This window comes from Natrix helvetica (genome assembly GCF_964273705.1).
Source record: "Natrix helvetica genome assembly, chromosome: 5".
NCBI lineage: Eukaryota > Metazoa > Chordata > Lepidosauria > Squamata > Natricidae > Natrix > Natrix helvetica.
The window spans coordinates 144,008,815-144,030,371 of record NC_138551.1 but is presented as its reverse complement, the minus strand read 5'-3'; the positions used below and the strand labels follow the sequence as shown (position 1 = coordinate 144,030,371).

Below are 21,557 nucleotides of genomic sequence, written 5' to 3'. Positions count from 1 at the left end.
TATGCTGGAAAACACACACACGTACACACACACACACACACACACACGTGTATGCATGTGTGTGTATATGTATGTGTGTGTGTACATGTATGCATGTATGTATGTATGTATGTGTATATACATATATATACCGAACCTCCCAGAGTCATTTAGGTGAGATGAGGGCGGTGTAGAAATTTAATAAATATTAAAAATGAATAAATACTTCATTTCCTCCTCCTCCTCCTCCTCTTTCTTATAGGGAGGTGTTTGCCTTAACCACTTGCAAATATTATACCTTATTTCCCCGAATATAGCATCTCCCTGGATAATAAGCCCAATAGGGCTTTTGAGCGTATGCACTAAAATAAGCATTACCCGGAAAATAAGCCTTCCCCTAAAATATTTAAATGTTTGCACAGCATCCTCGTTTCTTGGAAGGGGAAGGGGGGGAACATGCCCCATGCGCCCTGCATGCACCTGCCATCCACGCGGAACGGCCTCGCAGAGGCCGCTCCCGCAAACCCTAGCTACCGCGCCACTTCTCTTAGTGGCGGCCGCAAAAAGAGTGACGCTAGGACTGGCAAGAGTGTGCCATAAACAGAGCGAGAACGTCTGGCCCTCTCTGGATCAGCTGATCCCCGGGCCGAGGTTAAGGGGCCTCCTGCACCTCCAAAATAATAAGACATCCCCAAAAATAAGGCCAAGGGCATAAAATGTATCCAGAGTTTCTGCATCCCGTATTTATTTATTAATCCAATTTTTATACAGGTGATTCATCTCCCCGGCTTCATCTCTACCTTCCGTGTCTGGATACACCTGGAGACCAGGTAAAAGGGATAGTCTCCCCTTTTTGCTTCAGCGTCTGCAGGTGCCTTAGCCCAAGAGGGGGAAAAAAAAGAGATTTGAGAGAGGGAAGAGTAACCCAACCGAGGGAAATCACTGTCCCAGCAGGGGGCCTGGAGCGGCATTAGAGAATGAGTGCCAAATTACGCACAGGGGGCCAAACGCTATGGGCACCTTTGCCAAAAAGCGGGTGAGGGCTCTGTCGATCCGAATGCCTTGTAGGCTGCAAAAGAATGACCCCAGCTGAACCTGTCCCCCGCCCTCGGCTTGCTGCTCGTGGAGAAAGCTCGCTTTCGGAAGCTGGCGAGTGGGACTCTGAACCAGGGACCCTATCCTCAGCCCCACCCATTTCACAACACTGCCCCCCAGGAGCCAAAAGGAGACGATGGTGCTGTGAACCCCGAGGGACGGAGAGGAAGCAGGCAAAATACAGAAAAAAAATGGAATTGGAATGTGAGCTAAACTTTTGCCTCTTAATTAAAATCAGTGGTAGAGGACACCTCTTCTTATTCTTCCTGACACCCCACTCCAAAAAAAAGGGAAACTAAACACCCACAAAGCAACAGGAATGTAATTGTCAATTTAAACTTGAGTGAGCATGCAACAATTTTTTGGTTAGAAGTCCTTGCTTGGCTCCATTTGGTAGAAATGTTGTTTAACACAGGGGTGAAATTCAGCAGGTTATGACAGGTTCTGGAGAACCGGTAGCAGAAATCGTGAGTAGTTCGGAGAACCGGCAAATGCCACCTCTGGCTGTCCCCAGAGTGAGGAAGGAATGTGGATTTTGTAGTATCCTTCCCCTGGAGTGGGGAGGGAATGGGGATTTTGCAGTATCCTTCCCCTGGAGTGGGGAGGGAATGGGGATTTTGTAGTATCCTTCCCCTGGAGTGGGGAGGGAATGGAGATTTTGCAGTATCTTTCCCCTGGAGTGGGGAGGGAATGGAGATTTTGCAGTATCTTTCCCCTGGAGTGGGGAGGGAATGGGGATTTTGCAGTATCCTTCCCCTGGAGTGGGGAGGGAATGGGGATTTTGCAGTATCCTTCCCCTGGAGTGGGGAGGGAATGGGGATTTTGCAGTATCTTTCCCCTGGAGTGGGGAGGGAATGGGGATTTTGCAGTATCCTTCCCCTGGAGTGGGGAGGGAATGGGGATTTTGCAGTATCCTTCCCCTGGAGTGGGGAGGGAATGGAGATTTTGCAGTATCCTTCCCCTGGAGTGGGGAGGGAATGGGGATTTTGCAGTATCCTTCTCCTGGAGTGGGGAGGGAATGGGGATTCTGCAGTATCCTTCCCCTGGAGTGGGGAGGGAATGGAGATTTTGCAGTATCCTTCCCCTGGAGTGGGGAGGGAATGGGGATTCTGCAGTATTCTTCCCCTGAAGTGGGGAGGGAATGGGGATTCTGCAGTATCCTTCCCCTGGAGTGGGGAGGGAATGGAGATTTTGCAGTATCCTTCCCCTGCAGTGGGGAGGGAATGGGGATTCTGAAGTATCCTTCCTCTGGAGTGGAGAGGGAATGGGGATTTTGCAGTATCCTTCCCCTGGAGTAGGGAGGGAATGGGGATTTTACAGTATCCTTCCCCTGGAGTGTGGAGGGAATGGGGATTTTGCAGTATCCTCTCCCTGGAGTGGGGAGGGAATGGGGATTTTGCAGTATCCTTCCCCTGGAGTGGGGAGGGAATGGGGATTTTGCAGTATCCTTCCTCTGGAGTTGAGAGGGAATGGGGATTTTGCAGTATCCTTCCCCTGGAGTAGGGAGGGAATGGGGATTTTACAGTATCCTTCCCCTGGAGTGTGGAGGGAATGGGGATTTTGCAGTATCCTCTCCCTGGAGTGGGGAGGGAATGGGGATTTTGCAGTATCCTTCCCCTGGAGTGGGGAGGGAATGGGGATTTTGCAGTATCCTTTCCCTGTCACACCCACCAAGCCATGCCCACAGAACCAGTAGTAAAAAAAATTGAACTTTACCACTGGTTTAACATCTAGCCTTGTGAAATACGAGCATACAGGTGGGTCCGCTTTTAAGAGCCAGGTAAGGCGAGCATCCCTCTAAAGGGACTATTCCAAAGACTATTTCTGCCCAAGGAAGATTTGGAATCTGGACACTACCTTCTTCGGGTTGTTCTTCTCCACCACACCATCCTGGTCCGCATCAACGTCCAGGGAGATTCCTAGAAAGCAAAATATTTTTGCCGTTTTCAAAGAGGCGAAGGAAAAACTAGAGCTAATGGCTGGTTGGGCTCAACACAAAGAAACTTTTTTCAATCCAAGGACAATTAACCAGTGGAACATCTTGCCACCAGACGTCCTGGGCGCTCCATCGCTGAATGTTTTTAAGAAGAGACTAGACAGTCACATGTCTGAAATGGTACAGGATCTCCTGCTTGAGCAGGGGGGGCTGGACTAGAAGACCTCCAAGGTCCTTTCCAGTTCTATTCTATTCTATTCTATTCCATTCCACTCCACTCCATTCTATATTCTCTCTTCTCTTCTCTTCTCTTCTCTTCTCTTCTCTTCTCTTCTCTTCTCTTCTCTTCTCGTCCCTTCCCTTCCCTTCCCCATTCTATTCTATTCTATTCTATTCTACTCTATTCTATTCTATTCTATTTGTCATTCCATTACATATTTTCTATTCTATTCTTCTATTCTAATTGTAATAATTCTAATAATTCTAATAATTCTAATTCTAATTCTGATTCTGATTCTTATTCTATTCCATTCCATTCCATTCCACTCCACTCTATATTCTCTCTTCCCTTCCCTTCCCTTCCCTTCCCTTCTCCATTCTATTCTATTCTATTTGTCATTCCATTACATATTTTCTATTCTATTCTTCTATTCTAATTCTAATTCTTTCTAATGCTAATTCTAATTCTAATAATTCTAATAATTCTAATAATTCTAATAATTCTAATTCTAATTCTAATTCTATTCTATTCTATTCCACTCCACTCCACTCTATATTCTCTCTTCTCTTCTCTTCCCTTCCCTTCCCTTCTCCATTCTATTCTATTCTATTCTATTCGTCATTCCATTCCATATTTTCTATTCTATTCTTCTATTCTAATTCTAATTCTTTCTAATTCTAATTCTATTCTATTCCATTATATTCCAATCAATTCCATTCTTTTCAATTCCATATTTCCTATTCTAATTCTATTCTACTCTTTCTTATTCTGTTCTTATTATTCTATTCTTACTCTTACTCTCACTGTTGCTCCTATTCCATTCCATTCCATTCCATTCCATTCCATTCTATTTCTTATTGTTTTTTTTAAATTCTCTTCCTATTTCTAGTCCTATTCCATTCCATTCTATTTCTTATTCTTCTTTTAAATTCTCTTCCTATTTCTAGTCCTATTCCATTCCATTCCATTCTATTTCTTATTCTTTTTTAAAATTATCTTCCTATTTCTAGTCCTATTCCATTCCATTCTATTTCTTATTCTTCTTTTAAATTATCTTCCTATTTCTAGTCCTATTCCATTCCATTCCATTCTATTTCTTATTCTTTTTTTAAAATTCTCTTCCTATTTCTAGTCCTATTCCATTCCATTCTATTTCTTATTCTTTTTTAAAATTCTCTTCCTATTTCTAGTCCTATTCCATTCCATTCTATTTCTTATTCTATTTTTCTTATTTTACTTTTTATTCCCTTCCTATTTCTATTTCTGTTCCTATTCCATTCCATTCCATTCTATTCATTCTATGAGGATCCAGATTGTTGCGAGCAAGAGATGCTGACTCTGTAAAACGCTTAGAGAGGGCTATAAAGCACTATGAAGTGGTATGTAATTCCTATTGCCATTGCTAGTTTAAGAGCTATTGCTATTCTATTCCCCAGAATATTTTACTAATTGGATATAATTTAAGAGCGGAGAGGGCCTGTTGATCTGTAAGGAAAGGAATGCCCCTCTGCTCGGCTTCGGATATCATCGGCTCTTTTTAAATTAAAGCTGTAATAATACTCTGCGAGGGGATAAGAGGATTTCCAGCGAGAACCGAAGTGGGGGAAACAGGAAGACTCTCACCAATGCCAGTCAAAAAGATGCCTGCCTGATTTATAGGGTGCTCTCCATTCTCCCCGTAATATCCTACGGTGACCTAGTGAGGAAGGAGGAAGAAGGACAGAAGGTTAAAACATTAACAGAGAAATGTCTACGGAGATCCTCAAGTCATCCAGTTCGTGGTTCTCCCAAAGGTGGATTTTCTTTTTTCCAAGAGGCAAGTGGACTTTCTGGGTTTTCTTTGAAGATGTTTTGCTTCTCACCCATGAATCTTCTTTAGTTCTGGCAGGGGTCCTCGTGAGAGCTGAAGAAGCTTCTTGGATGAAAAGGGAAACGTCTTCAAAGGGGATCGTATCCTTCCCCATACATCCCTGCGACCAATTCGCTCGCACAGAGAGGGACTCCTCCAGGTGCCGTCCACCAGACAATGTCGGGGGGCGGCGTCTAGGAGTAGAGCCTTCTCTGTTGCGGGCCCAGCCCTGTGGAATGACCTTCCCCCGGATATTAGGACTACCTCTGACCTCCGCGCCTTCCGGATAAAGCTCAAGACCAACCTATTTCAAGTAGCTGGCCTGGCTCAACCATAGTTCGTTCACACTGCTCCTGACGGGTTTTTTAATTTTGTGACTTTTGGAATTTTATTAGGGGATTTTAAATTGTGTTTTAACTGTCTTTATTCATCTTCCCACCTCCTCCATGTACACGTATTCGTTTATTTTGTGTGTGTATTGTCTATATTGTTTTGATGTGTTTTATTGTACGCCGCCCCGAGTCCTTCGGGAGAGGGTGCGGCTAAGAAATAAATTTTATTATTATTATTATTATTATTATTATTATTATTATTATTATTATTATTATTATTATTATTATTATTATTATTATTATTATTATTATTATTATTATTATTATATTAAAGAAAGTCCATTGGCCTCTTGAAAAAGCACCATTGGGACATTAACGGGAAAGTAACCGGCAGGTTTCCCAATAGCATCCACAAGTAAATCAACTGCTTACCAACTGCTGTGATTCACTTAACAACGAGGGCAAAAAAGGTCATAAAATGGGCCAAAACTCACAAATGGGTTTCATTGTGGTTGTAAGTCGAGGACTACCTGTAATACAGTTGTTAAGTCAATCTGCCCTCACCCATGACTTTGCTTGTCAGAAGGTCCCCAAAAGGAAATCACATAACCCCGGTGTCAGCGTTCCAAATAGCATCCAAAATTAAATTAGAGTCCAAGGCAAAGTATTGCTCAATTGATTAAGAGCAGTGACGTGCGGTGAGGTTTATGGCTGGTGAGGCTGGTGACATCATCAGCGCGAGCCACGGTCCCCTTCATGTTGACTCAGGAAGGAGGGGAATGGGACCACGTGTGCAGGAGGTTGAAGCTGCCTCAGCCTCCTGCACACGTGGTCCCATTCCCCTCCTTCCTGACTCCTGAGTCAACATGAAGGGGACCACGGAGCGCGCTCCGCAGCACCGCGGCTCACGCTCCGCGGTCCCCTTCATGTTGACTCAGGAAGGCGGGGAATGGGACCACATGTGCAGGAGGCTAAAGCTGCCTCAGCCTCCTGCACACGTGGTCCCATTCCCCTCCTTCCTGACTCCTGAGTCAACATGAAGGGGACCAAGGAGCGCGCTCCGCGGCACCGTGGCTCACGCTCCGCAGTCCCCTTCATGTTGACTCAGGAAGGCGGGGAATGGGACCACATGTGCAGGAGGCTAAAGCTGCCTCAGCCTCCTGCACACGTGGTCCCATTCCCCTCCTTCCTGACTCCTGAGTCAACATGAAGGGGACCACGGAGCGCGCTCCGCGGCACCGCGGCTCACGCTCCGCGGTCCCCTTCATGTTGACTCAGGAAGGCGGGGAATGGGACCACATGTGCAGGAGGCTAAAGCTGCCTCAGCCTCCTGCACACGTGGTCCCATTCTCCTCCTTCCTGACTCCTGAGTCAACATGAAGGGGACCACGGAGCGCGCTCTGTGGCACCGCGGCTCACGCTCCGCGGCACCGCGGCTCACGCTCCGCGGTCTGCTTCATGTTGACTCAGGAAGGCGGGGAATGGGACCACATGTGCAGGAGGCTAAATCTGCCTCAGCCTCCTGCACACGTGGTCCCATTCCCCTCCTTCCTGACTCCTGAGTCAACATGAAGGGGACCACGGAGCGCGCTCCGCGGTCCCCTTCATGTTGACTCAGGAAGGCGGGGAATGGGACCACATGTGCAGGAGGCTAAAGCTGCCTCAGCCTCCTGCACACGTGATCCCATTCCCCTCCTTCCTGACTCCTGAGTCAACATGAAGGGGACCACGGAGCGCGCTCCGCGGGACCGCGGCTCACGCTCCGCGGTCCCCTTCATGTTGACTCAGGAAGGCGGGGAATGGGACCACATGTGCAGGAGGCTAAATCTGCCTCAGCCTCCTGCACACGTGGTCCCATTCCCCTCCTTCCTGACTCCTGAGTCAACATGAAGGGGACCACGGAGCGCGCTCCGCGGCACCGCGGCTCACGCTCCGCGGTCCCCTTCATGTTGACTCAGGAAGGCGGGGAATGGGACCACATGTGCAGGAGGCTAAAGCTGCCTCAGCCTCCTGCACACGTGGTCCCATTCCCCTCCTTCCTGACTCCTGAGTCAACATGAAGGGGACCACGGAGCGCGCTCCGCGGCACCGCGGCTCACGCTCCGCGGTCCCCTTCATGTTGACTCAGGAAGGCGGGGAATGGGACCACGTGTGCAGGAGGGAGGCTGAGGCTAGAGGAGCCTCCTGCACACGTGGTCCCATTCCCGGACCACGTGTGCAGAAGGCTCCTCAGCGCCTTTTCCCTTTTCCCTTTTTTTTATTTTCATGATGAGAGCGGTGAGGCTCTGCCTCCCCTGACCGCACGTCCCTGATTAAGAGAGCCGTGTTTGGCCCATCTGGGAAAACCCGAATCTGAAAGCTTCCCGGTTTCCCCCACCCAGTTGAAAGTTCAAGATCTTGCCCCCCACACCCACCAGTCCATCACATGGTCCAATCTCCCACTGCCATGCTGGCAGCTTCCACAAGAACAAAGGCTGACCTTGGCTTTCTAGAAGGAATTTTGTTTTGGCTACACATTAAGTAATTCCGTACAATCCCCCCCTCCTCCCATTTTCCCACAACAGAAAAAGCATAGTAGAATGATAGAAAGTGCGGCAGGCCAAAGATTCAAGAGGACTATGGCTGCAGTAACCCTGCTCCAGATCATGTCCCATCTTACTTCAGCTGGATTGGGCCGATTTCTGTGCACGGACCACCACAATCACACAACTATCACAAAATAATCAGATTATTAAGAAAAGCTGTCATAAACTTTTAAAACGTTATCTTAAAACCACGTGCTCTTTAGTTGTCCAGTCCTTGCAAACTCCTGCTGATGAGATTCCAGCAAGATCGGCCAATCAGGAGCAGCTTCCTGGAGTCCTCGTAACAAAGGCAGTCCTCGACTTACGAACCCAGCTGAGCCCAGAATTTCTGTTGCTAAGTGAGACCTGTATTGAGTTCAGCCCCGTTTTACGACCTTCCTGACCGCAGTTCCGAAGTGACTCCCTGCAGTTGTTAAGTGAAACTGGCTTCCCCATTGACTTCGCTCGTCAGAAGGTCACGAAATGGAATCGCGCGGTCATAAATACGAGCCAGTGGCCAAGCCTCTGGATTTAAATCACATGGCCATGGTCGTGCAGTGGTCATAGGTGTGAAAAGCAATCCCAAGTCACTATTTTCAGTGCCGTTGTAACTTTGAACGGTCCCTAAACTAACTGATGTAAGTAGAGGACTTCCTATACCTCCGATATAGGTAAAGGTTCCCCTTGCACCTATGTGCTTGTCATTCCTGACTCTAGGGGGCGGTGCTCATCTCCGTTTCAAAGCCCAAGAGCCAGCGCTGTCGGAAGATGTCTCCGTGGTCATGTGGCCGGCATGACTCAACACCAAAGACGCACGGAACGCTATTCCCTTCCCACCAAAGGTGGTCCCTATTTTTCTACTTGCATTTTTTACATGCTTTCGAACTGCTAGGTTGGCAGAAGCTGGGACAAGTCACGGGAGCTCACTGCATTATGTGGCGCTAGGGATTCGAACCGCTGAACTGCCAATCTTTCTGATCGACAAGCTCAGCTTCTTAACCACTCAGCCACCACGTCCTCCGTTATAACCCAATTTAAAATGATAATCCGGACACGCTGTGGTTGAGAAAGAATCTTACTTTGCTATCGTTGGTCTCCACGCTAGGCTGGGCCATCTGGATCTCTGGCGTCTTAGCCACTCAGCTAATGCGTTGCATGTGGAGGTGTGTGTGTGTGTGTGTGTGTGTGTGTGTGTATCAAAGCAGGACCCCAGCTGGCTACCACCCAGGGAAGCAGGAGTGCCCCATGGCCAGCATGGCACCATCACCCTGGGACCAGAGGAGACTCGCTCCCCAGCTGCCCCTATGCCATCCTGGAGAAGCAGGGAGCCTCCAGAGGTCTGGCCCAGCGGGTAGGGGATAAAGCAGGGTCCCACGTGACCCTTGCCCAGGAAAGCAGGAGTGCCCCATGGACAGCCTGGCACCCACCTAGGGAAGTCAAGAGGAAACCTCCCCCCAGGTGTCCCCATGGCATCCATCCTGGAGAGGCAGGGATTCTCCATGGTCTGGCCTGGGTGGGGTTGGCAAAGCAGGAGCCCCAGCTGGCACCACCCGGGGGGGGGCTCCTTGGCCAGAGACACCCCCATAGCTGCTCACCAAAGGTGATTCCTATTTTTCTACTTGCATTTTTTAACATGCTTTCGAACTGATAGGTTGGCAGAAGCTGGGACAAGTCACGGGAGCTCGCTCCGTTACACGGCTCTGGGGATTCAAGCCGCCAAACTGCCAATCTTTCTGATCGACAGGCTCAGCATCTTAGTCCCTGAGCCACCGCGTCCTCCGTTATAACCCCATTTGAAATAATAATCCAGACACGCTGTGGTTGAGAAAGGATCTCACTTTGCTATCGTTGGTCTCCGCGCTCGGCTGGGTCATCTGGATCTGGAGGAACGTGGTGGGATCCAGCGGCCATTGCTTAGCTCCGTTGGCGGGGGCCGAATCCGTCTGATCGTGGCTTATGACTTCGACACTGACATCTTGTGAATATTTCACACTGAAATTCACCGCTTCGGGCGGAGCGGCCCTGGAAGAGAAGAAGAAGAAAAGGAAAAAACACTTGCCAGAGGACCCACAAAGCAAAATACAATACAATACAATACAATACAATACAATACCAATACCAATACCAATACCAATACCAATTACAATAGTAGAGTAGGAAGGGACCTTGGAGGTCTTCTAGTCCAATCCCCTGCCTAGGCAGGAAACCCTGTACCGTTCCAAACAGATGGCTATCCAGCATCTTCTTAAAGACTTCCAGTGTTGGGGCATTCACAACTTCTGGAGGCAACTTCTGTTCCACTGATTCATTGTTCTAACTGTCAGGAAGTTTCTCCTCGGTTCTAAGTTGCTTCTTTCCTTGATTAGTTTCCACCCATTGCTTCTTGTTCTACCCTCAGGTGCCTTGGAAAATAGTTTGACTCCCTCTTCTTTGTGGCAACCCCTGAGATATTGGAACACTGCTATCATGTCTCCCCTAGTCCTTCTTTCTCTTAAGCTAAACATACCCAGTTCCTGCAATCGTTCTTCATATGTTTTAGCCTCCAGTCCCCTAATCATCTTTGTTGCTCTTCTCTGCACTCTTTCTAGAGTCTCCACATCTTTTCTACATCGTGGCGACCAGAACTGAATGCAGTATTCCAAGTGTGGCCTTACCAAGGCATTATAAAGTGGTATTAACACTTCACGTGATCTTGATTCTATCCCTCTGTTGATGCAGGCTAGAACTGGGTTGGCTTTTTTGGCAGCTGCTGCACACTGCTGGCTCATATTTAAATGGTTGTCCACTAGGACTTCAAGATCCCTTTCACAGGGAGCAAGGTACCACTTACACTGTACCTGTGCATTTCGTTTTTGTTGCCTAAATGTAGAACCTGACTCTTTTCACCATTGAATATTCACAAATATTGTGATAGCTAAACAAGGCAACGCCATCAGCTGTTGTCGTGCCAAGGTCACTGCCTTGAGTGTTGCTAAGTGGAAGTGCCGTCTCCCCACCCAACGGGCTGCAGAGATGAGAGAAGGAAGACCACACAGGCAGTCCTCAACTTACAACCACCTTTCTGATCGACAAGCTGAGCGTCTTAGCTCCTGAGTCACCGCGCCCCATGTGAAAAGGCTTCATTCTAGATAAAGAAATGAAAGGGACCGAGAAGGATGAAGATATTCGAAGCTGGGAAAATTCTTGTTATTATTCTGCCCAGAGAGCACTAAATCGCCCTCTGGCACAACTCATCTGTGCAAGCTTTGTTTAAAACAAACAATAAAAAATGGGACACAATAAGAGCAAGACCGTGGCACCCAAAATGTCTTGGCAAAGAGCCTCTTCGGATAAATGAACAAAGGACAATCCATCATAAACAAGCAGTTTTAGGCCGGGCTGGTAGCCGATTCTGTCTGTCTCCCAACGTGGGCATCCAAAAACTACTTTTTCAAAAGTTGTTTTTATTTTTCTTACTCATACATACTTACATTTCACAAATATACATTTCTCATAGATATTATTAGTGTTATGTATTAACACTAGCAAGAAACTCAAGACCCACCTGTTCCAACTAGCCGGCCTGGCTTAAATTAGAACTATATTCTCTAATCCCCCTGGCAATTTTTAAATGGTAATTTCGGGTATTTTAATTGTTTTAATTTTATTGTACTGTTTTTTAACTTTATGGCTATTTTATTTATGAATTGTAAAAATGTTTTATGTATATACCTCCTCCATGCCATATGTTTATATATTTAATTGTACGCCGCCCCGAGTCCCTTCGTGGAGAGGGAGTGACTTATAAATTGAATAAAATAAATAATAAATAAATAAATTACCCTTTAACATTTATCATTCCTTTCTTCGCCTAACAATATAATAATATATTCGAGATTGCTTTCCTGCCATCCATCCATCCATCTTATATTACAACAAGCCTACTTCTTCCCTCTCTCTTTCTCCTATCTTCCCTTCTTCTCTACCCTATTTTTTCCTCCTCTCCTTTCTCTTTTCTTCTTCCCCTTCCTCTCCCCTGCTACTCCCCTCTTCCTCCACTTCCTCCCCTCTGTCCTACTCTTGCTTCCCCTTCCTTCCTTCCTTCCTTCCTTCCTTCCTTCCTCTCCTTTACCCTTTCTTCTTTCCCTCTCCTAGCCTTTCTTCTTCTTCTTTCCTCTTCCCTCTCTTTCTCTCTCCTTTCCCTCCTTCCGTTGTTGAGTTTTCATATCTTATTTGATCTGATGTATTTTTGGGATGGTGTTTGAGCAAATCCTGTTCTATATTTACACAACACTCTTAAATTCCCTCTTCCTCCTCTTATTTTACATGATAATAATTCCACATATAAAATCTTTTAAACATATATATTTGTACATTAATATTATTTTATTTTCTCCCTCTTTCCCCTCCTTCCTTTAACAGTGTGTCATCTGGATAAATGTAACCTATGTTCTTTTATTCATATTCCTTTTCCAGGCTTGGAATGTTTTCAAAGGGAGGTCAACCAAGAGGGGCTCTGGGCATGTGCAGAGTGCCTGTTGTTCCTTACCAAAAAGCCAGACCAAAAAGGTATTATGGGGAAAGATAAGGATTGTGAAGCCCAAGTTGTGTCTTGCTTTCCGACGGGGTGTTGATGGCAGGAGATCTGAGAAGGTTCTCCTTCTGGTGACCTCACAGCTAAGGTTGGGAATCACCAGTTCCTCCTTAGAGCTACAAGTGACTTCCTTGGTTTCTCCTCTTTTATAAGCAGCCTCCGGAAGAGATCTGATCATCCTGGACCTCTTCCTCCTTCAACTCTTCCTCCTTCAACTCTTAGAGAGGACCTTGCACCAAGCAAGGTCCTCTCTAAGAGGAAAAGTCGACTTCTTCTGGTCTCCAGATAACAGATTAACAACGTTGGAAGGGACCTTATAGGTCATCTAGTCCAACCCCTCCCTCCCTGCTCAGGCAGGAGACCCTACACCATTTCTGACAAACGGCAGTCCAGTTTCTTCCTGAAAGTCTCCAGTGATGAAGCTCCCACAACTTCTGAAGGCAACTTCTGCTCCATGGGTTGATTGCTCTCCCTATCAGAAAATTTCTCCTTATTTCCAGGTTGAATCTCTCCTTGTTCAGTTTCCATCCATTATTATTCCTTGTCTGGCCTTCAGGTGTTTTGGGAAATAGCTTGACTCCCTCCTCCTCTCTGTGGCAGCCCCTCAAATATTGGAAGACTGCTATCCTGTCTCCCCTGATGCTTCTTGTCAGGGTGTGAATTCCGCACTGAATTAACGAGGTGTGGACCGTGGAATTTCCTTGTAGCATACTTTTTGAAGTAAGCGAAAAATAAACCCGAGGCATGATCTAATAAAAAAACATTTTAATATAAAAGAAAATAAAAATACAAACTTGCTAACTAAATTAATCACATCTTGGCAGAGGTCCTTTGTCTGCCTGCATTAGACAAAGGAAGGAAGGAAGAAGATCTGTGGAATGTAATGACCTGCGCAGTAAAATCATTTGCTGATAAAGAGACAGTTCATTCTGCCGTATAACTCAGAATGCAGATACAGCTGGCAAACCAGAAATAAACGCAGTGACACTTCTCTTCACTAGACTAGCCATGCCCAGTTCCTTCAACGGTTCATCGTATGTTTTAGTCTACAATCTCCTAATCCTCTTGGTTGCTCTTCTCTGCACTTTTTCTAGAGTCTCTACATCTTTTTTATAACGTGGTGACCAAAACTGGATGCAGTACTCTAGGTGTGGTCTTACTAAGGCTTTATAGGTTGGTATTAGGACCTCACTTGATCTTGATTGTAAAGGTAAAGGTTCACCTCGCACATATGTGCTAGCCGTTCCTAACTCTATGGGGCAGTGCTCATCTCCATTTCAAAGCCGAAGAGCCAGCACTATCTGAAGACATTCTCGGTGGTCGTGTGACTCAACGCCAAAGGTGCACCGAACGCTGTTCCCTTCCAACCAAAGGTGGTTCCTATTTTTTCTACTTGCATTTTTAACGTGCTTTCGAACAGCTAGGTTGGCAGAAGCTGGGACAAGTCACGGGAGCTCACTCTGTTAGGGATTCGAACCACCAAACTGCCAACTTTTCTGATCGACAAGCTCAGCGTCTTAGCCACGGAGCCACTGTGTCCCTCTATCTTAATTGTATCCTTCTGTTAATGCAATTTAGGATTCCATTGGCTTTTTGGACTGCCGCCACACACTGCTAGATCATATTCAACCGGTTGTCCACTACGACTCCAAGATCCCACTCACAGTCACTTCTGTTAAGCTTGGTTTGGATGAAGGTTCTGTGCAAGATGACCTCACAGCCCAATAAACCTTCGGTTCCAGGAATGACATTTACCTCCCCCCTCTCCCAAACAGGTGCTGCTCCTTAAGCAGCTTAACTCACCCTGGTCTCCTCACATCTCAGGGAGTTGCAGAGAAGCTGCCAAGTGCCCGTTTAGCCATGCCAGGCTGGCTAACGAGTGCCACTGAAGGATACAAAGCGGAATGCCGGGCACAGGGCAAGGGCGATTCCGTGAAAAGGGAGGCTGACATTAGGGAGACGGAGGCACGGACACTGGTTGCCGACTTCGTCTCCGACGTGAATATCTCCATTCAAGAAACGAAAGAAATTGAGAATGACGACACCTTCGGTCTGACCTAAGCGTAGTGCATAACATTATCCACTACAACGTCCTACCTGTTAATGACTACTTCAGCTTCCACCACAATGATATACGAGCGCACAATTAAACACAAAATTAAGGTAAACCGCTTCAAACTCGATTGCAGAAAATACGACTTTCGCAACAGAGTGGTCAACGCCTGGAATGCTCTACCTGACTCTGTGGTTTCTTCCCCAAACCTCCAAAACTTTAACCTAAGACTGTCTACCGTCGACCTCACCCCATTCCTAAGAGGCCTGTAAGGGTGCATAAGCACACCAGCGTGCCTACCGTCCCTGTCCTATTGTCCCCATTTATTTGTCCCCATTTCGTGTATTCATAATCTTGTCTGTATTTATATCTATTATTTTATACATGCTTGACGAAACAAATAAATAAAATGAATACATTTGGGACGGGCACGCAAAGCCAACCCATTTCACATCTCAGGAAAAGAGGATGAAGAAGAATTGGCTGTTTTCAAGCAAACCTGTTTCACCTTTCAGGAAAAGGGGATGATGATGAAGAAGTGGCTGTTTTCAAGGAATTGCCCCAAATACTTTCCGTCAGCAGCCTCGGGATAGCAAAATGTATGGATTTAAGCGAGGGGGTTTCCAATCTTGGGGGAGGGGAGAGGAAGGGGATGGTGTTTATATGGGGAGGGGGAAAACCCCCATTTCTTTTCTTTTTTTATAAAAAAATATTTGTCAATTACAACGATAAACATTCCATCCTTCCTTATTCAGTCTGGGTACAAACAATTCCAGGCAACAATTTGCCACATCCACTCACATTCACATTATTTCCCTAAAACTTAATATTATAATATATTAAACATTTAAACTCTCAATTTTTCTTCTTAATATCTTCTAATGATGATACTATATTCACATTAAGCATCATTCATCCTCATCATACGCATGCTAAGAGTTTTCATCTTCTTTATATCTCTTATCTTCATATATTGTCTCCTTATTCTGTAGCCTTCTTCATTCCCAAACTCCTATTATTATTATTATTATTATTATTATTATTATTATTATTAGTAGTAGTAGTAGTAGTAGTAGTAGTAGTATACCCTTTATTGTCATTGCACAAAATAAATGCAACGAAATTGGTTGTTATTCTCCAGCCATTGGTTAAAATACTTCCCAAATCATATAATATTCAGGTTTTTTGCTCATTCTCCTTCATGGCTCATATTAATCTGTTCATTCCTGCACGTTCTAATATTTTCCTTATCCATAGGGATCTCTACACTTTTCCAATGTTGGCCAAGTACAATTCTAACTGCGGTTCATACAGGGATGATTAAATACACGTTCTCTTTATTGTAAATAAATCAATTGCGGTCGTAAGCCGAGGACTACCTCTAAGTGCCTCTGAGCATCAGCAGAGTGGTCTCTTCTTCTTTTTTTTGTTGTAAAAAGTTTTTTTATTTTTCCTTTCAAATTCATTCTTAGATATCAATTCTTATAATTGTTATTTACCATATGTCAGTTCATATCATTTTTCCGCCTGTATGTTTACCTTTTGATATTTTCTTATTTCCCTTCCCCCTATATTAATCATGTGTTGTCTTGAGATACTTATTTCGTGTTTTGTTCCTTCTTTCTATTTGTATCTTTTTTCCCAAGCCACTCGTAAAATCGCCCCCACTGTAGTACACTGATTCCTCTTTGTCCTTTATTCTCAAGGTCAACCTGTTCATTTCTGCACAGCCTAATATCTTCTTTATTGCCTCCCCTTCCGATGGGATTTTGTCGGCTTTCCAATGTGGTGCAAATACAATTCTAGCTGCTGTTATTATTTGTACCATCAAATATGAATCTTCTTTACTGTATTTCTCGGGTAGAATACCCAATAAAATATATATATATCTCTGGCTTAAACTCCACAGGTTGGTGTATCCTTTTTCTCTTAACCATGGCAGAGTGGCTTCTTCTGTGACACACACACACACACACACACACACACACACAAAACACACACACACACCTCCTCCTCCTCCTCCTTTTCCAGCTGTAGTAGCAAAGCCCTGGATTCAGTTTTGCCCCCTTTTCTGAAGGAGGCACCTTTAACACCAATGCAATACAATACAATAGAAGAGTTGGAAGGGACCTTGGAGGTCTTCTAGTCCAACCCGCTGCCTAGGCAGGAAACCCTATACCGTTTCAGACAAATAGCTATCCAACCTCTTCTTAAAGACTTCCAGGGTTGGGGCATTCGCAACTTCTGGAGGCAACTTCTGTTCCACTGATGTTTCACCAAGGCAGGGAGAAGGGACTGCAGCCCTGGGAGGGAAGGGATGGGGAGGAGCCGAGGGGAAGGGGTCGCAATCTGCCTCTTGCTCACCCGAAGACGTCCACCGACAGCCGGGTGCCCAACACGCAAACCGCCTCCAGGCGGTGGCCGAATTGCAGCCGAAGCGTCCGATCGCGCAGCATCATCTCCTCTCCCTAGGCGCACGGCTCCTTCGACCCGCTCTGGTCCCCGGGCGCAGCAGCTGTGCGCCCCGCCGGCTGTTACCAAGCCAGTCTCTGCTGGCCCCGCCTCGGGGGTGGGTGGGTGGGTGGCTGGGGGCGGGGTGGGGGGAGTCAGCCAAGGACACGGCCCGGCCGGACCCTCCGTTCTGCAGGCAGAGGCAAGCGGCAGTGCCTCTGAGCAGCTGCAGAGGGCTTTGGGGGGTTTGCCCCAACCAGGTCCCTAAGCTCAACCCTTGCCAATGCAAAGGGGGGGAGGGGTTGGGGGTCTTTAAAAGTGGGGAGGGGGGCGATTGCAATCGTTCCTCTGTAACTTTTTTCTTCTTGCAACTTCGGCATCCTGCCCTGCCCTGGGACGTCCTATAACGCAGAACGGGATGGGGAAGGGAGGGCTTTTCTAACGTAAAAAGGGTCTTTGAAAAAAAGGAAAAAGTGGGAACTACAACTGCCATCCTTCCCAGCCTCAGATTTGACTCCCTTGGAGCAGTGGCCCCAGGCAAACTGCCACCAAATTATTGCATCCCCTCATCCCCCTGCGGGAGCATTGGGGAGGGGTCTTTATCTTCCCCTAGAATGGGAAGGAACAGATCCTCCACCACCAGAAGCACTCTACCTGCAGACCAAAGACAAATTCCTTGTGTGTCCAATCACACTTGGCCAATAAAGAATTCAATTCTATTCTATTCTATTCTAATTCTAATTCTAATTCTAATTCTACTCTACTCATTCTGTTCTATTCTATTCTATTCTATTCTATTCTATTCTATTCTATTCTATTCTATTCTTCTGTTCTCTGTTCTGTCCACTCAACTCCACTCCATTCCATTCCTCTCCTCTCCTCTCCTCTCCTCTATTCTATTCTATTCTATTCTATTCTATTCTATTCTATTCTATTCTATTCTATTCTAATCTAATCTAATCTAATCTATTCTATTCTTCTATTCTCTGTTCTGTTTTTCTCTTCTCTTCTCTTCTAATTCTATTCTCTTCTACTCTACTCTACTCTACTCTACTCTACTCTACTCTGTCTCTTCTCTTCCATTCCTTTCGTCTCCTTTCCTCTATTCTATTCTATTCTTCTGTTCCCTCTTCTGTTCTGTTCTTCTCTTCTCTTCTATCCTACTTCTACTATACTCTACTTTGTCTATTCTATTCCATTCCATTCCATTCCATTCCTGTCCTCTCCTCTCCTCTATTCTATTCTATTCTATTCTATTCTATTCTATTCTATTCTTCTGTTCTTTTCTTCTCTTCTAAGACCTCTTGCAGCCAGTTTTCTCTTTGCAATTTTCTCTGGATTCATCTCATCCACATTATTTAACCAACACATTTTTGAAAAAGGATCTGGGGGTTTAATTAAACGGGAGGGAAGAGGGGGGGAGGTTGGGGCGGAGGGTGTGTGTGTAAACACTGCTAATAGATCCCAGAGGAGGAAGGAGGTAAGCTACTAACCTAACACCTTATCCCCATCATGCAATCCTCCTGGCACCTCCCCAAGATTAAAAATAGGGCCCAACGTGTGGATAACTCCATACCTTAATTAAGACATGCATGCCACGGTGGGGTGTTGAAAAGGGGGTAGGGGCGGTCATATGGGGCGAAAGGCCGAGAAAAAGAAATAGTAAAAACCCCACAGCGGTACCGGGACCCCTGCCAAATGTTGATTTCGCCCCCCCTCCATTGTCACCGTTTATTCATTTATTCTTCCAATTAAAGACAACCGAAGTGAAACTCTAAAAATTAAACAAAAACAATGCACGCCACCCTATGAAACAAGCCGGCAACATGCTGAACTTTGCCCAGCCAGCAGCTGCTCAGAAGTGAAAGGGCCCATCCTGGCAACCAGGATAACCTCACTTAAGGGGAATTAAGGTGGGGCGATCGGCCTGAGCTGGGCTCATTTCTGAAATGCCAGCTCCTGTGGGATTCGATCCGAAGACTGGGTGACCAACAGCTAAGGCACATGATAGACAGAGGAAGCCGCCATGACAAAGTCCATCCATGAAATTAAAAGAGGCTTGTTTCCTGGGGAGGAAAGCAATGGCAAATCTAGACAGCATCCTAAAAAGCAGAGACATCACCCTGCCAACACAAGTGCATTTAGTCAAGGCGATGGTTTTCCCCGTTGCAATGCATGGGTGTGAAAGCTGGACCATAAGGAAGGCTGAGCGCCAAAGAATGGAGCTCTGGTGCTGGAGAAGACTCCCGCGAGTCCCTTGGACTGCAAGGTGATCCAACTGGTCAGTCCTAGAGGAGATCAACCCGTGTGTTTCTCCCAGCCCACGGCCCACAGAAGGGAGGATGTTTCCATCCCTCCCTTTCTCACCCCACGGAGAGCCCTCAAAGCAAGACACCAGAGAATGAAGGAAGGTTGCAAAAGATAATAAAGGATAATAATAAACAGAGGACAAGAGACCGCCAGGTTCACTAACCGGCACCTCTTTGCCCGCCCAGGGCAGTGTGGCTCAAAAGCCTCTCTACACCCAAACCAGCCCCAAAGAAGTCAGATGTCCCCCCCCGAAGGACGCAAGGCTGATCAGGGAGCCCCCTCCCGCTGCCCCAAAACGTGACGAGCCCAAACACAGCCTTTTATTTCACTACAACAACAACTACTACTGCTCTTTAGAAGGCCAGATTCTGAAGAGGGAACTCAGATACTTTGGCCACCTGATGAGAAGGAAGGAGGACTCCCTGGAGAAGAGCCTCATGCTGGGAACGATGGAGGGCAAGAGAAGAAGGGGACGGCAGAGAAGGAGGTGAATGGATGGAGTCACCTAAGCAGCAGGCATGAGCTTCAATGGACTCCAGAGGATGGTAGAGGACAGGAAGGCCTGGAGGAACGTTGTCCATGGGGTCACGATGGGTTGGACACAACTTCGCAACTAACAACAATAATCTGGGTATGTCTAGTTTAATAGAAAGAAGGACCAGGGGAGACATGATAGCAGTGTTCCAATATCTCAGGGGTTGCCACAAAGAAGAGGGAGTCAAACTATTCTCCAAGGCACCTGAGGGCAGAACAAGAAACAATGGGTGGAAACTAATCAAGGAGAGAAGCAACTTAGAACTGAGGAGAAACTTCCTGACAGTTAGAACAATTAATCAGTGGAACAGAAGTTGCCTCCAGAAGTTGTGAATGCTCCAACACTGGAAGTCTTTAAGAAGACGTTGGATAGCCATCTGTCTGAAACGGAACAGGGTTTCCTGCCTAGGCAGGGGGTTGGACTAGAAGACCTCCAAGGTCCCTTCCAACTCTACTATTGTATTGTATTGTATTGTATCTATTCTCTAAGCCAGGATGAATTTGACTGGCCTCTCGGGTGCAGCAGAATGTAGAAATCAACAAACCACGAATCCTGGTTTACAATGCCAAGGACAAGACTCCTTGGGAAAAGACTTCAGGTTTTGCAAAGGCTTGGGAACGAATCTCAGTTTTGAATACGGCCTGGGCTAAGTCTATTTGGCAGTGTGTTAAATTAAATGTGATAAAAATTAACGGCACTACGATGTAAGGCTCTGTTTGCAGAAGCTGCCCCCTAGTGGTTTTACTGGAGAAGAGCCTCATGCTGGGAACGATGGAGGGCAGAAGAAGAAGGGGACGGCAGAGAAGGAGGTGGCTGGATGGAGTCACTGAAGCAGCCGGCATGAGCTTCAATGGACTCCAGAGGATGGGAGAGGAAAGGAAGGCCTGGAGGAACGTGGTCCATGGGGTTGCGATGGGTCGGACACGACTTCGCAACGAACAACAACAAAAGTGGTTTTAGGTTAAACAATTTCCTTTAAAACAATTTCCCTTGATCAGTCTCAGGCTGAAAATAAACCAGTCTCGTTTGGTTATTCGTTTCAGCTCTGTTTACAAACTTCCTTACCCCTGAGGACTAGCGACATTTTTTCTCCTTTTATAGCCAGAGGCTGAGATGCTTAGAGTTTCCAGCCACCCACCGTTTATCACGGTATTAGCCTTTGATGAAAGGGCAAAATCGATTAATCCGAATCGAGAGAATCACAAATCCTAAGGATAAGAGATTTCTCAGCCTCCGCATTCTTGGAAACAGATGGCTTTTAAAAATAGTTAGGCAGGATTTAAATGCTTTCAGGGGGGACGTAAAATAAATAAAAAGATTGGGCACCCACAGCCCAATTGCTCCTAATTTCCCTTCTGCTAAACGTTTGATCCTTCCTTCGGCGTTAAGAGCAGAATTGGAAAACCAAAGCTTTTCTTTATTCTCCCATATTATTCACATTGCACGGATTCATATCCAAAGCAGAACATTGAGATTCGGTCACAGTTTTGTTCCACATAGTATCAACTTTGTGAACTCTCAAGTTTCCTAAAGGTCTGTAGAGATTCTAATCATCCAGGTGATGGTTTATCCCAAAAGTACCTTTGGCATAACCATGACAATGGTGGCACTCATTTTTTTTTTACTACCAGTGGCTTGGTGGGCGTGGCAGGGGAAGGAT

General features: G+C 46.1%; 1 protein-coding gene across 1 annotated transcript in view; it reads right to left on the bottom strand.

The window, feature by feature from the left end:
• The window catches only part of PADI2 (peptidyl arginine deiminase 2), a 50,576-nt gene extending 33,475 nt beyond the window's left edge, over positions 1 to 17,101 (bottom strand). The window contains exons 1-4 of the mRNA XM_081954643.1: positions 16,966 to 17,101; positions 9,814 to 9,997; positions 4,854 to 4,926; positions 2,932 to 2,993 (exon numbers count right to left, since the gene is read on the bottom strand). Of these exons, the coding sequence (XP_081810769.1) occupies positions 2,932 to 2,993; positions 4,854 to 4,926; positions 9,814 to 9,997; positions 16,966 to 17,060 (414 nt within the window). The 5' untranslated portion in view covers positions 17,061 to 17,101. The remainder of the gene's footprint in view (positions 1 to 2,931; positions 2,994 to 4,853; positions 4,927 to 9,813; positions 9,998 to 16,965) is intronic.
• Positions 17,102 to 21,557: the final 4,456 nt, after the last annotated feature.